The following is a 15,481-nucleotide window of genomic DNA, read 5'->3' as shown; positions in this document are numbered from 1 at the left end:
TTTGGGTGGGTAGATCGTGTTGAGCTGGTCATTTTGAAGTGTGGTAACCCCTGCTCTACATGCAGACATTCACCCTGCGGATGTGATTTTGACATAAGACAGTTCTATCAAAACCAGTAGCATCCCCTCATCTCCAACATCCTGAGCCTACCACCATGGTGTTTCTTTTCTGAGCTGGAGAATTTAAAGTTAACATGCAGTATTGTGCACTTGAAATTCCTGAAGACCTTTGTAAGGTCTGGACAGGAACTAATCCTACAGTATGATACTGATTGAGTTCCACACATCTGTACACTTTTAATAGCCCTGATTTTACCTTATCAATGTCGACATTTGCGGAAATGTGTTTTTTTTAATGGGTACACCATGCTTTTGTAACTTAGAAACTCTTAACCACCCATTTCTTTCCCATTTGCTAATAGTCAACAGACTGCTGCCATTAGGGCCATATCAGCTGCATGGCCCGGTGTCTTCTGCTGAAAGAGGTAATAAATGCATGTTAATCATAACCGTTTACAAGCACACCACCAATCCATGTTGGACTCAATATATGTTTGAAAATAACTTCATAGAAAGAAGTGTGCAGCTCCACCGGTCCAGATCCCACCCCTACTATGGTGACAGAATTAATGATGCATATTAGTAATAGGAAGACTTAACTATATACAATGTCAACATCAAGCCATAACGCTATACACACTAACATGTTGACTCTTACTTAATAGATGACACTCAGCTTTCACAAGGCTCCAGGCAGGACCATTTTGCTGTTGAAAGGGGTAAGATTAAGATATGCATATTAATCAGAACTACCGTTTACTAGAACAAATACAAAAAAATGTTTGAACCTTACTTCATAGAAGGAAGCCAGCAGCAGCTCCTCAGACGCTCTACATGGTAACACATGAAACCTTACTTTAGACTAATCGGCAACATACAATTTCAGAGCCCACTCATCACCACCACCAAGGAGCTGCGTTTGACCTGGGGGATGAACAGGTCATTGAGCTTGAATACCTGAATCTACCAGGTAACATATTGTGATGACATATCCAAACTAAATTACACTTTGCTAGAGTTTTAGGTTGTGCAGTAACATAGCCATGACGGAACTCCAAACATTTGAGAGTTAAAGTTCCTCTGTTGCTAGAGAACCAAGAATCATCTCCCCATTTACAGAAAGAGGTCTCAAATGCAAACCTTTCACACAATCAACATAGCAAAAAAGATTCCACCAATGTATCCAAAATGTAGCTTTAGCGTTTACAAACCCAATAGAAAAGGTCTAATGACATGTTTGCAACATTACCCAATAGAGGACGAGCCCACTGACTACATCCTGTCAGCGCCAGCCAGGGAGCGTGCTCCACAGCCTGCTGAATGTGGTACAGACAAGTCATTGACATTTACAAATCAAACACAATAACAATTCAAGGTGTACATCATATTATGATAAATTCTTACTTCACAGCGGCCAGTCAGACCAGCCCAGCTGCCAGAGGCAGCATACCTACAAGAGGGAGAGGGAGAGGGAGAGGGAAAGGGAAAGGGAGAGGGAAAGGGATGTCGTCCAGTGTGGTCTGCTCGACCACATTGTCCACTGTGGAGAGGCCACCGCCACCACTCAGTGCGGCTGTTCAGACTGCTGTGCTGCCATCAGCTACTGGGAATGGTAAGATATTTAGAAAACTCATTATCATTGACAAAAAAAAACCCAAAAAACTCAAGCTCTATATGACAGATTACATCTTACTTCATAGTGGCCTGTCAAAGCAGAGCTACAGCCGAGACTCCTGCGTGGCTTCTAGACTTGGATCTGCCAGTCCCACCACCACCTGGATCCAGCACCAGACCAGCAAGACCACCAGCCTCTGTTGGTCAGATGGGGGTTGCAGCCAGTGGTAAGATAGTCAGACAAGTCATTAACATGTGCAAAGCCAAGACAAAAACAACTCAAAGTAATATATGACTTTAACATTGTGTTACTCTAGCCAGATTTGATGCGATGGTTCTGTAATCCAATACAAAACCATTTCAGCTCAATGTAATAAATGGTTGAACCTTTGTTGAATAGGATCCAGTCAGCAGCAGCAGACCTCTGGGACTGAGCCAGCTGCAGGGACAGGGACAGAGCCCAATAGGTTTGAAAGGAGCGTTCTGCACGAGCTCAGGGAGGGACGGGACCTGAAACCATCCACACACCATTTTGTGAATTTTTTGGGCCACGAACTGGAGAAACTCACACCACACACACAGGCCAAAGTGCGACTGGCTATCATGAAAACATTGATGGAGGCGCAATTTGGCGACCAAGACCCCACCAACCCCACCCCGCCAAACCATTGATTGATTGGAATATTTATTAACAGTTTGCAGAATTACAGTACATTTCAAGCACAAACTTGGGGGGGGGGGGGATCGCGTTGAGCTCCGTTCTTTTGTTTTTTCTCTTTGGAGGAGCTGCGTAAGGTCCCCAAGTCGGCTCCGTGGCCATACCTCGAGTTGGCTGTGTGGCCGCGACCATCTCTTTTGTTGTCCATGCGTCCGTGTTTTAGGGATTCAGATTTTACAGGGGCCAGTTTCGAATTGTAGCCATCCGTAAGTGCCCTTTGAGAGCGGTTTTGAAGGAGTTGAGGGATTCGCATGTCTTAATGACTGTTGGTAGGGCGTTCCACATTTTGGTGGCATAGGAGCGAAAATAATTTAGTCCCTTGTTTGTGCCGAATCTGGGTTGAACATGGTTCGTTGACACCACTGTTTGTTGGAAAAACCTATGTTTCTGTCAGTGGTTCTCAACTTTTTATTTTATTTTCAAGGACCCCCAGAATTATTGTTTGATTTGACTTTGTGATTCAGTGAAATAAATTTTAGTTGGCACAATCTCGTTTTTGAATGATTTATTGAAAATTCTCTGTTACAGTGCGACAACAAAAGACCTTCAGAAAAAGCTGGACTTGTCTGCTTTAAGGGAAAAAAATAACTGAGTTGATTAAATGTATAGTTTTTGCGTTGGAAGCCATTTAATAAAAAACGTGTCTAAACAGGCAGATTCATCTCTTTCTAGTTATTTTTATTAATTACCTCCCATCAAAAATCCTTAGCAGGAATAATTTCTATATTCACCAAAACCAGACCATTAATGGTGATGGCGGGTGTTTCCTGCAGCTTTTGAGTCCGAAAATCTAAAGTAACTAACTTTAACTATGTTCTAATCTAAATTCTGGACAGGATGAGAATGAGATATCACCTCATCCCATTAGCCAAATGCTGGTATATTTTGGCTGTGGTTGTTGTGAGTTTGCTAAGTGACAGCTAACCAGACATTATTATTATAAGTTTAACAGTTTACTGTCAATGAAACCATTATTTGGTATGTTGAAAAAAACAAGGTCTAAGAAATTTACGATTTTTTTTCTTCTCCCCTTTATGCGAAGAATAGCTCTGCTGTACTGTATGGAAAGTAAGTTAAAAATGGCACAGAAAAATAGCCAATAGTTAACGAGGAAACATTGTTTTATGTGTTCATATTTTGAAGGAGTTTGCTGTACAGCACTTTGTTGTTAAAACCCAATTTGTTTGCTTTATATTGTTTCGTTTTTTGTTTTACTGGTACTATTATTTGGATTGACATGCCTGTGTATGTAATATTGTCTAGGATGTAGATTTTCAGATTTTTCTTTTGCACATGATGCTATGTACTGTACGAAATGTAGTGAGGGGTGTTTTTGCTCAAGTGTCCAACCACAGCACTATATCCAATCTTCAGTAACAGAGCTACACAGACAGAGACATCGTTTTCTGACCTTTGCTCTAGAGATGAGGTGGTCTGGACCCTAGGAAGGCCGCCTCTTTGAGCAGCTTGGCCTGCAACTTCTCCGCTTCTCCGCTGACTCCAACATTCTGCAGGGATAGGTGGACATTAAGCAAATACAGCAGATGTACAAGCTCACAGTGTGAGCAATGTTTGCACTGAGCAATGACAGTGGGGAAACTTAGAATACAGATGATCACATGGTGCTACTGCTTTAATAGGGACCTTACCTGGGATGATAGTTTCTTCTGTCACTGCACTAGCGATTCCTTTTGTTGGTTAGGGTGATTGTGGAACAGTGTGTACTCAACTGTAGCTTCTACATGTGTTCATTGCTCATGGTGACACTGCTCAATGTCAAGTAAGACAATATATTTCCATTGGCCACTCATACGGTTCACTGCAGTTCACCAGCCATTGTGAGGGCTGGTCAGGAGATATAGTCAGTGTGAAGGGGGGTCAGGAGATGTCTATGAACTCTGTTCACTGCAGCTTCAACAGTCAGTGTGAGGGCTGGTCAGGAGATATAGTCAGTGTGAAGGGGGGTCAGGTGATGTCTATGAACTCTGTTCACTGCAGCTTCAACAGTCAGTGTGAGGGCTGGTCAGGAGATATAGTCAGTGTGAAGGGGGGTCAGGTGATGTCTATGAACTCTGTTCACTGCAGCTTCAACAGTCAGTGTGAGGGCTGGTCAGGAGATATAGTCAGTGTGAAGGGGGGTCAGGAGATGTCTATATGAACTCTGCGTTTAAAGGCTTGAAGGCCATTGTCTGGTAGGCTGTTCCACACCCGGACAGCAGTGTGGAGAAAAGTCTTCTTTTGTTGTGGTCAGCCACTGTCGGGTGAAATGATGGATATCATGTGTAGATTTTTCTGGAGGATACCTTTGCGTTTACGTTACGTGGGGAGACGGGTGCACAGACACATCACACAGTCCTTAACAGATGGGTCTCCGGATCCAGTTGCATAGAGTCCAACAATATAAGGGGCTCAATGCTGCTGCAGCCTTCAGATCCTCATTCCCAGCTGTTGTGATGCCCCTGGACAGTCAGCATGTGTCTGGTCCTCCGTAGAGGTGTTCGTTGGATCGCACTTTGTCTGGAACCTCCCCCTTGAGCTTTCCGCCATGGGTGACCCTACCAGGAGCAAAGCTCCAGGCGGCATAGCTCTCAGGTTCATTGGAACGCACAAGCTTCTCCACCACATCAAGGTGACGATCCAAGGAGAAGACAAATTAAATGGAGAAGAAAATGGAACCTCCCCCTTGACCTTACCGCCATGGGTGACCCTGGACGGCATCGCTCGCAGGTTCTTTGGAACTCACAATCTTCTCCTAACAAAAAAGGAAAAAAACAAAAAGAAGAAGAAAATGGAACCTCCCCCTTGACCTTACCGCCATGGGTGACCCTGGACGGCATCGCTCGCAGGTTCTTCGGAACTCACAATCTTCTCCTAACAAAAAAGGAAAAAAAAGAAGAAGAAAATGGAACCTCCCCCTTGACCTTACCGCCATGGGTGACCCTGGACGGCATCGCTCGCAGGTTCTTCGGAACTCACAATCTTCTCCTAACAAAAAAGGAAAAAAACAAAAAGAAGAAGAAAATGGAACCTCCCCCTTGACCTTACCGCCATGGGTGACCCTGGACGGCATCGCTCGCAGGTTCTTCGGAACTCACAATCTTCTCCTGACAAAATAATAATAATAAATAAAAGAAAGAAAGAAAAGGAAAAAAAACTGAAAAGACACAGGGGCTTACACACGGTCATACTGCCACGGCACAGCACCGGCTGGTGAGTTGAAATACTCTGTGAAAGTGTTTTGCACAGCTTGACCATCCAAGTGCCTCCTTACTGCTCCCCCTGCAGCATGTGGAGGCTCCACTGGAGGCATGTGGGCTGCGGCCTGCTGGCCCCATTTGATAAAGTTGTGGAGGACGGTGGTAGCCTTCACAACCTTGCCAGCGTGGTCCGGGGGGAGCTCAATGACTCCGCGGTACACCCTGAACTTCGCCGCCAGCACACCAAAGGCACTCTCCACAACATGCCGTGCACGGGACAGGCGGTAGTTGTAGATGCGGTGGGAGTCCGTGTGGAGAGACAGACGTGTGTATGGGCGAAGCAGGTTCCGGCGCAGAGGGAAAGCCAAATCCGCCACAAACGCGTACGGAAGTGGCCCCAGGTGCTCAGCATTTTGGAGCCGGGCATCATCGGGAAGGTCCAGTGTACCTCCCGCCAGAGCCCGACCAAAATGAGACACTGAAAGGACTCCACCGTCACTGCCACCCCCATACGCACCTATGTCCACCACACGGAACAGGCCAAGAGCATCCACCACAGCCAGCAGGACAATTGAAAAGTGGCCTTTGTAATTATGGTAGAGCGATCCAGATCTGTCGGGTGCCTTGATGGCAATGTGTTTGCCATCTATGGCACCCAAACAGTGAGGAAAGTGCCACTTCTCACCAAATACATCGGATATAGCTTTCCAATCATCCTTCTTTGGCACAGGCATGAAGTCCTCAACCATGGTGTCCCAGATGGCACCTGCCACAGTGGACACAATGCCAGCCACAGTGGAGTGGCCAACCCGGAAGCCTTTGGAGATGGAGTGGAAGTCTTTCCCAGTGGCAAAATATCTGAAAAAAATAGGACAATAATCGTATATAGGATGTGTAATCATAATGGCACTTTAATAGTGGCCCTGGAGAAGAATGAAATGACTGAATGATGAATGAATGTGTTTTTTTTCCCATGCCCGTATCATCAATCAACATTAAACCTTTTATTTTAAATATATTTCGGTTTATGCACAATGCATCTGCATGATATATTTTTTTTTGTTTGTATTACAGAAGCAAATGGGCTAGTCCACGACTAGTAGCTAGTCAAATGTTTGGATTAGGATCTGTATGCAAATACAACTGCTTTTAAAGTGGTGGTTCTCAAGGGAGAAGTGTGTTTACTTTCAAACTGTGTTAATATAAGCTATATTAACACAAGCTATATTAACACATTTTGTAATGATGCTATATTACCTTATATAGCATCAGAATCACCTGAACCCCTTTAACCCTATATTGGCTATTCAAAAAGAGGCGATCTACAACTAAGCTCACAAAGCATTTAGTACAGGAAATCTATGGAAAATACAGGATCAACCTCTAACTTTGGTCATAGCAACCAAAATGTGATGACGTCAGCACATTTGGGCAAGTTGCTATGGCCAAATTTAGCCCAATGAGTGTTTTATGCAAAACTAATGCTTGGAATGGATTCAGCATCATGAAAACCCCCTAGTTTGATATGTGACATGTTACTTAAAGCAAAAGGACATCTAGAAAATATTGCCTTATAATAGGATGTCAATGGTGGCTATACTGTACAGGCCATTTTCAACACTTTCCCCTCAGACAATTCCAGGCAACTTTTTTTGCGCAATTAGTTAGAGGTCAAATTACATTATTACTGGACTAATTGCTTTGTGACAAGGCTTGTAGATTTTTGGAACATTTAAACACAAATGTTGAAGTTACAAACACATCTTTACACATGGGAATCCTCGGCACAAATTCATATTAATGTGTGATCCATGACATGAACACGTTTGAGAACCGCTGCTTTACACCAGGCTTTTCAAAGCGTGCGTAATGTTGCGCACGTACAGCGCGTTTGGGAAGCTCTAATTGATGCAGTGATAGCAGTTGCACCAGGGTGAGCAGGCGCACGGATAGGCGAGCCCCGCACATTCTAAAATAGCCCTAACTTAACTTTATAGGACTGGATCTAAAAATGCGTGTGTGCGTATACGTTACGCGCGCACGCGCTTTGAATGGCCTGGTGTAGCTCGGCCGGAACAGCTATAGATTGGAAAGGGTTTGGTGCTCTCTCCGCATGATCTCCACATCAATATCCTATGTACTCATCACATATTAAAGAATCTGATCTTTCATCCTCTAATCCATTTACATTCCTGGTGCTATTGTTATTTCCAGTTTACAGTAACACATTTAAATCAACCTGGCTGGAGTTTGTTAGCTAGCGATGAATTAGCTCTGGTCCATATTGCGTTGCCCAACGCATTAGAGCTATGGTTCAGAGCTAGCGATGAATTGAATAGGTGGGTAAGCATCGTAAACATAGTTACTGTACTCACCGTAAACAGATGGCAAGACGTTCGGCCGGAGGAATAGCCTCCCTGAAGAACGTGTCTTGCTTCTGTATTTCTGGAGTCACTCTTGCCAGCAGGAAATCAAACTGGGGGATAGACATCCTGAATTCCTGGTGGAACCGACTCTCATCCCTCCGTAGCTCCCAGTAAAGGTGGTGACCGTCCCCGAGCTGTTTCCGAGGTTGGAAAATGGGATCAACCCATAGCCTCCTTCTTCTCCTGGGCTGGGGGACAATCTCCCCGGCGGCTCTCTCCTCCTCCGCCGCCACGCGAACTCTCTCCTCCTCTGCCAAACGAACTCTCTCCTGCTCGGCCCTCATTGTCCTCAATCTCCTTGCCAGAAGCAGTCTCTCGCGCTTCTCCCTCTCCCTCTTTCTTCTCGCCACCAACAAAGCAAGGACAAAAGCCCTCTTTCTCCAGCTCAATACCATTTTGTCACTCTCCACGCAGCAACAAGAAATGGCTCCGCTCCCACCGCAGCTACACAAAGAACTACACGCAGAGTCTGTTGTTTTCCGCATTCCGCTCTAGCGCACCGCCCACTTCCCGCAAAGCCTAAGGGGAAATGAAGTCAAATAGCCAGGCACGCTGGGAGCACGTCCATGACACTTCCAGCGCTGTACAGCGTGTGTTGGAATAGTGTGTACGCACCCTTATCCACAATGACCTGTAAGTATAACCACCATGTAGAAATACTCTGCTACAGCATACAGGCCTGTAAAAGTACAACAGTATTGTGATAAAAAGATACCTACAGTACTCATTATGTACTATTTCACTTTCTGTCAAAACTTTCACAAATAGCAGATTTACAAGATCATAGCATGGTGCATTGCAGCACATTGTGAGCTTGTAGATCTGCAGTTTTGGAAGAAACAAAGTAGTAAATTGTGCTTGAACGGTTAATGCATGTTACAGAGGATATAGTATGTGAGTAAATGTACTCAGTGAGTTTCCATCAGTGTTACAGAGGATAGAGTATTTTGAGTAAATGTACTCAGTGAGTTTCCAGCAGTGTTACAGAGGTTAGAGTATGTGAGTAAATGTACTCAGTGAGTCTCCATCAGTGTTACAGAGGATAGAGTATGTGAGTAAATGTACTCAGTGAGTCTCCATCCGTGTTACAGAGGTTAGAGTATGTGAGTAAATGTACTCAGTGAGTCTCCATCAGTGTTACAGAGCATAGAGTATGTGAGTAAATGTACTCAGTGAGTCTCCATCCGTGTTACAGAGCATAGAGTATGTGAGTAAATGTACTCAGTGAGTCTCCATCAGTGTTACAGAGCATAGAGTATGTGAGTAAATGTACTCAGTGATTCTCCATCAGTGTTACAGAGCATAGAGTATGTGAGTAAATGTACTCAGTGAGTCTCCATCAGTGTTACAGAGCATAGAGTATGTGAGTAAATGTACTCAGTGATTCTCCATCAGTGTTACAGAGCATAGAGTATGTGAGTAAATGTACTCAGTGAGTCTCCATCAGTGTTACAGAGCATGGAGTATGTGAGTAAATGTACTCAGTGATTCTCCATCAGTGTTACAGAGCATAGAGCAGGAAACCACTGAAGGTGTTGTGCTTCCGTGAGGACTCATCATAGAGCCTGTATGAACTATGACCAGCTAACCTCATGTCTACTGTGTCTCCCTGCTCCATCTCCACCACCACTGCATTAGACATGTATTCAAAGTATTCATGATTATTTTGTCCCCAGTTAGCAATCAGTTGCTGATTATTTTTATACATGATGATATACATATCCTGTGATGATCCAGATGATCCCTGGGTAGCTGCAGTGAATCTGAAGTAATAAACACCTCTGGATGGAGCGTGAAAAAAGCCTGCAACACACACAGGGGTCATGTTGGGGTCATGTTCACACGCACGCATGCACGCACGCACGCACACACAGGGGTCATGTCGGGGTCACGTTGGGGTCATGTTCACACGCACGCATGCACGCACGCACGCACACGCAGGGGTCATGTTGGGGTCATGTACGCACGCACGCACACACACACACACACACACACACAGGTCAAGGGTCATAAAGCTCATTAATCACCTTAATCACTTAATGTAAATCTCATTAGCATAATGAAGTTAATCACCACCTACCTGTAGATGGATTGTAGGCGTTGCCGATGTTGGTGTGAACTCTCTGATAAACCAGAGTGGTTTCAGAACTATATGGTCCAATATATCCAGTACCCAAAACATGAGCAGAGAAGGCCACCTTTGGTTGGTCTGTCAACACAAGAGGTTATCACATTATTAATATGATTATAAAATCATTCATTAGATGATTAATTACGAGAGAGAGAGAGAGAGAGAGAGAGAGAGAGAGAGAGAGAGAGAGAGAGAGAGAGGGAGAGAGAGCGAGAGAGAGAGAGAGAGAGAGAGAGACAGACATTCTATGATCTTGTAGATCTGATATTTGTGAAAGATTTTGACAGAAAGTGAAATATTTCATAATGTTTTCTTGACAACTCTATTGTACTTTTACAGGCCTGTATGTTGTAACAGAGTATTGTGAGAGAGTTTCTTCATCTTGTTTAAATGTTCCCCAGGTTCTATGTTCCCCAGGTTCTATGTTCCCCAGGTTCTATGTAACCCAGCCCCCCAAAAAGAGGTTATATGTTCCCCACTCACTGGTAGCCAGTCTGGTCTGAAGGTCTTGGACAGCAGTGGTCATGTTGGTCTGAAGGTCGAGGACATGGGTCTCACTGGTAGCCAGTCTGGTCTGAAGGTCTTGGACATGGTTCTCACTGGTAGCCAGTCTGGTCTGAAGGTCTTGGACAGCAGTGGTCATGTTGGTCTGAAGGTCTTGGACAGTAGTGGTCATGTTGGTCTGAAGGTCTTGGACAGCAGTGGTCATGTTGGTCTGAAGGTCTTGGACAGTAGTGGTCATGTTGGTCTGAAGGTCTTGGACATGGTTCTCACTGGTAGCCAGTCTGGTCTGAAGGTCTTGGACAGTAGTGGTCATGTTGGTCTGAAGGTCTTGGACATGGTTCTCACTGGTAGCCAGTCTGGTCTGAAGGTCTTGGACAGTAGTGGTCATGTTGGTCTGAAGGTCTTGGACATGGTTCTCACTGGTAGCCAGTCTGGTCTGAAGGTCTTGGACAGCAGTGGTCATGTTGGTCTGAAGGTCTTGGACAGTAGTGGTCATGTTGGTCTGAAGGTCTTGGACATGGTTCTCACTGGTAGCCAGTCTGGTCTGAAGGTCTTGGACAGTAGTGGTCATGTTGGTCTGAAGGTCTTGGACATGAAGGTAGTTCAAGAAGAGAAGAAGCACAGTAAAAGTGAACACATTTTAAAAGGAATATAAAAGTGAAGATGTATTCTTGCCTCAACGCTGCAGACAATTAGTCTACCTGCCAGCCCATAGAGCCCTGTTGTGAACCCGGACATGTTGAGTACACCAATGTTTTATGTTATAAATGTTAGTATGGGTTCCCAGACTGATAAGCGTTCCAACGTGTTTGTAATGTTCAGAAAACAAAGTAGGAAACAAGTTTGCATTTGTAGCTCATCTTGTTCAAATGCCATATTGGATTTACTTGAAGTTAGCATCCGGCAGTTTCTACATGCTGGGGACCCATAATCAACATTTCTAACATCAGTTTATTCATGCTGGGGACCCATACTCAACATTTATAACATCAGTTTATACATGCTGGGGACCCCTACTCAACATTTATAACATCAGTTTCTACATGCTGGGGACCCATACTCAACATTTCTAACATCAGTTTCTACATGCTGGGGACCCATACTCAACATTTCTAACATCAGTTTCTACATGCTGGGCACCCATACTCAACATTTCTAACATCAGTTTCTACATGCTGGGGACCCCTACTCAACATTTATAACATCAGTTTCTACATGATGGGGACCCCTACTCAACATTTGTAACATCAGTTTATACATGCTGGGGACCCCTACTCAACATTTATAACATCAGTTTCTACATGCTGGGGACCCATACTCAACATTTCTAACATGCTGGGGACCCCTACTCAACATTTATCACATCAGTTTCTGCATGCTGGGGACCCCTACTCAACATTTCTAACATCAGTTTCTACATGCTGGGGACCCCTACTCAACATTTATCACATCAGTTTCTACATGCTGGGGACCCCTACTCAACATTTATCACATCAATTTCTACATGCTGGGGACCCATACTCAACATTTCTAACATCAGTTTCTACATGCTGGGGACCCATACTCAACATTCATAACATCAGTTTCTACATGCTGGGGACCCCTACTCAACATTCATAACATCGGTTTCTACATGCTGGGGACCCATACTCAACATTTATAGCATCAGTTTCTACATGCTGGGGACCCATACTCAACATTTCTAACATCAGTTTCTACATGCTGGGGACCCATACTCAACATTTATCACATCAGTTTCTACATGCTGGGGACCCATACTCAACATGTAGAACATCAGTGTCTACATGCTGGGGACCCCTACTCAACATTTATAACATCAGTTTATACATGCTGGGGACCCATACTCAACATTTATCACATCAGTTTCTACATGCTGGGGACCCATACTCAACATGTAGAACATCAGTTTATACATGCTGGGAACCCCTACTCAACATTTCTAACATCAGTTTCTACATGCTGGGGACCCATAATCAACATTTATAACATCAGTTCCTACATGCTGGGGACCCCTACTCAACATTGATAACATCAGTTTATACATGATGGGGACCCCTACTCAACATTCATAACATCAGTTTCTACATGCTGGGGACCCCTACTCAACATTTATAGCATCAGTTTATACATGCTGGGGACCCCTACTCAACATTTCTAACATCAGTTTATACATGCTGGGGACCCCTACTCAACATTTCTAACATCAGTTTCTACATGCTGGGGAACCATACTCAACACTTTTAACATCAGTTTCTACATGATGGGGACCCATACTAAACATTTATAACATCAGTTTCTACATGCTGGGGACCCATACTCAACATTTCTAACATCAGTTTCTACATGCTGGGGACCCCTACTCAACATTTATAACATCAGTTTATACATGCTGGGGACCCCTACTCAACATTTATAACATCAGTTTATACATGCTGGGGACCCATACTCAACATTTCTAACATCAGTTTCTACATGCTGGGGACCCATACTCAACATTTATAACATCAGTTTCTACATGCTGGGGACCCCTACTAAACATTTATAACATCAGTATACTCAACATTTATAACGTCAATTTCTACATGCTGGGGACCCCTACTCAACATTTCTAACATCAGTTTATACATGCTGGGGACCCATACTCAGCATTTATAACATCAGTTTATACATGCTGGGGACCCCTACTCAACATTTATAACATCAGTTTATACATGCTGGGGACCCATACTCAACATTTCTAACATCAGTTTCTTCATGCTGGGGACCCATACTCAACATTTATCACATCAGTTTATACATGCTGGGGACCCCTACTCAACATTTATAACATCAGTACACTCAACATTTCTAACATCAGTTTCTACATGCTGGGGACCCCTACTCAACATTTCTAACATCAGTTTATACATGCTGGGGACCCATACTCAACATTAATAACATCAGTTTCTTCATGCTGGGGACCCATACTCAACATTTATCACATCAGTTTATACATGCTGGGGACCCCTACTCAACATTTATAACATCAGTACACTCAACATTTCTAACATCAGTTTCTACATGCTGGGGACCCCTACTCAACATTTCTAACATCAGTTTATACATGCTGGGGACCCATACTCAACATTTATAACATCAGTGTCTACATGCTGGGGACCCCTACTCAACGTTTCTAACATCAGTTACTACATGCTGGGGACCCCTACTCAACAATTCTAACATCAGTTTCTACATGCTGGGGACCCATACTCAACATTTCTAACATCAGTTTCTACATGCTGGGGACCCCTACTCAACATTTATAACCAGGTCCAGGTTCACATTCTGGCTACTAGACTACATTTAATTACTAAACATGAAGTTATAATGATTAGTAATTAAATGTTCTTTATAAAGTTATATTACCTGCATTGTGTCTCTCAGTGACGTTGAGCCTCATTTCTAGAGCGGCCAGCTGAGCAAGGAGAGCTGAAACCGTCCCAGCATCAGCATTACATAATTTACAATTATAATTTAATCAATAGATTACATTTAAAATCATGTAATTAGCATTACATCAATAGATTACATTTACAATGCATTTCATTAGCATTACATCAATAGATTACATTTAAATTAATCAATTAGCATTACATCAATAGATTACATTTAAAACTTTTATGATTAACATAAAATCTACTCTACAGTATGTGTGTGTGTGTGTGTGTGTGTGTGTGTGTGTGTGTGTGTGTGTGTGTGTGTGTGTGTGTGTGTGTGTGTGTGTGCGTGCGCGCGCGCGCGCGCGCGCGTGCGTGCATGCATGCGTTTTACCTTCCTCCATCTTGGTGTCATAGCCGTTCACCTTGACTAACACTGCAAAATGTTAGGTTAAACATTAAGAACATGTCAGCCTCTAGTTGTACTAGTAGTTAAATGTTAGGTTAAACATTAAGAACATCTCAGCCTCTAGTTGTACTAGTAGTTAAATGTTAGGTTAAACATTAAGAACATGTCAGCCTCTAGTTGTACTAGTAGTTAAATGTTAGGTTAAACATGAAGAATCTCAGACTCTAGTTGTACTAGTAGTTAAATGTTAGGTTAAACATTAAGAACATGTCAGCCTCTAGTTGTACTAGTAGTTTAATGTTAGGTTAAACATGAAGAACATGTCAGCCTCTAGTTGTACTAGTAGTTAAATGTTAGGTTAAACATGAAGAACATCTAAGTCTCTAGTTGTACTACTAGTTAAATGTTAGGTTAAAACATGAAGAACATCTCAGCCTCTATAGTAGAACTCCAACATCAAACAGCATGTTTAATTGTTCTCTCTCAGTTGACATCCTAGTAGAAAAAAGCATTCTAAATTATAGTCCAGTCATCAACATGAAATGTAGGAAATACTTCCTAACTTGGCCCCAGGGGGGCCCGTGGTTGGTTAACGTTAGGCTAGATCTAATGAAATTCTGACCAATAGGGAGTTTTCTACCTCTGGTCTGCTTTGAGGCAGGACTCCAGAGAAGAACAGAAGATATAACCTCATTAATTTTACTAAGCTGGGCTGACCAGATCTTATGCATGTCATTGCAGGCTGACCAGGCCATACCCTTCCTATAGTTTGAGGTAGCCTGGGCACCATTTCATTTCGGGTATATGATCCTGTCGGTAGCGGATGATATCGTTACGTCATGTTCTAGTATTGTTTTGTAGTCATCAGGATGATATCGTTACGTCATGTTGTAGTATTGTTTTGTAGTCGACAGGCAGGAACAACAGGCGGCAACTTCCTTTTCCCTCAAACCGATTTTTCTCAATAAAAGCTACAGGCTACCAG

At 43.4% G+C, this 15,481-nt stretch overlaps 1 protein-coding gene and 1 long non-coding RNA gene across 2 annotated transcripts; both read right to left on the bottom strand.

The window, feature by feature from the left end:
- Positions 1-1,753: 1,753 nt before the first annotated feature.
- On the bottom strand, positions 1,754-4,240 carry LOC310859304. The gene is made up of 4 exons (XR_014569288.1): positions 4,042-4,240; positions 3,804-3,900; positions 2,062-2,184; positions 1,754-1,871 (listed from the first exon to the last, which is right to left on the bottom strand). It is a non-coding gene; the product is annotated as an uncharacterized lncRNA (long non-coding RNA).
- Positions 4,241-5,564: 1,324 nt separating this feature from the next.
- On the bottom strand, positions 5,565-8,410 carry LOC310875539 (putative nuclease HARBI1; the record flags this gene model as incomplete). The annotated part of the gene is made up of 2 exons (XM_083788814.1): positions 5,565-6,447; positions 7,965-8,410. The coding sequence occupies 2 exons, from the start codon at positions 8,408-8,410 to the stop codon at positions 5,565-5,567; spliced, it is 1,329 nt and encodes a 442-aa protein (XP_083644940.1).
- Between the last annotated feature and the right edge of the window lie 7,071 nt (positions 8,411-15,481).

Source organism: Protomyctophum parallelum (genome assembly GCF_964188405.1).
Source record: "Protomyctophum parallelum genome assembly, chromosome: 1".
Taxonomy (NCBI): domain Eukaryota; kingdom Metazoa; phylum Chordata; class Actinopteri; order Myctophiformes; family Myctophidae; genus Protomyctophum; species Protomyctophum parallelum.
Note: the sequence above shows the minus strand (reverse complement) of the source record. Positions and strands in the feature narration are given on the sequence as shown.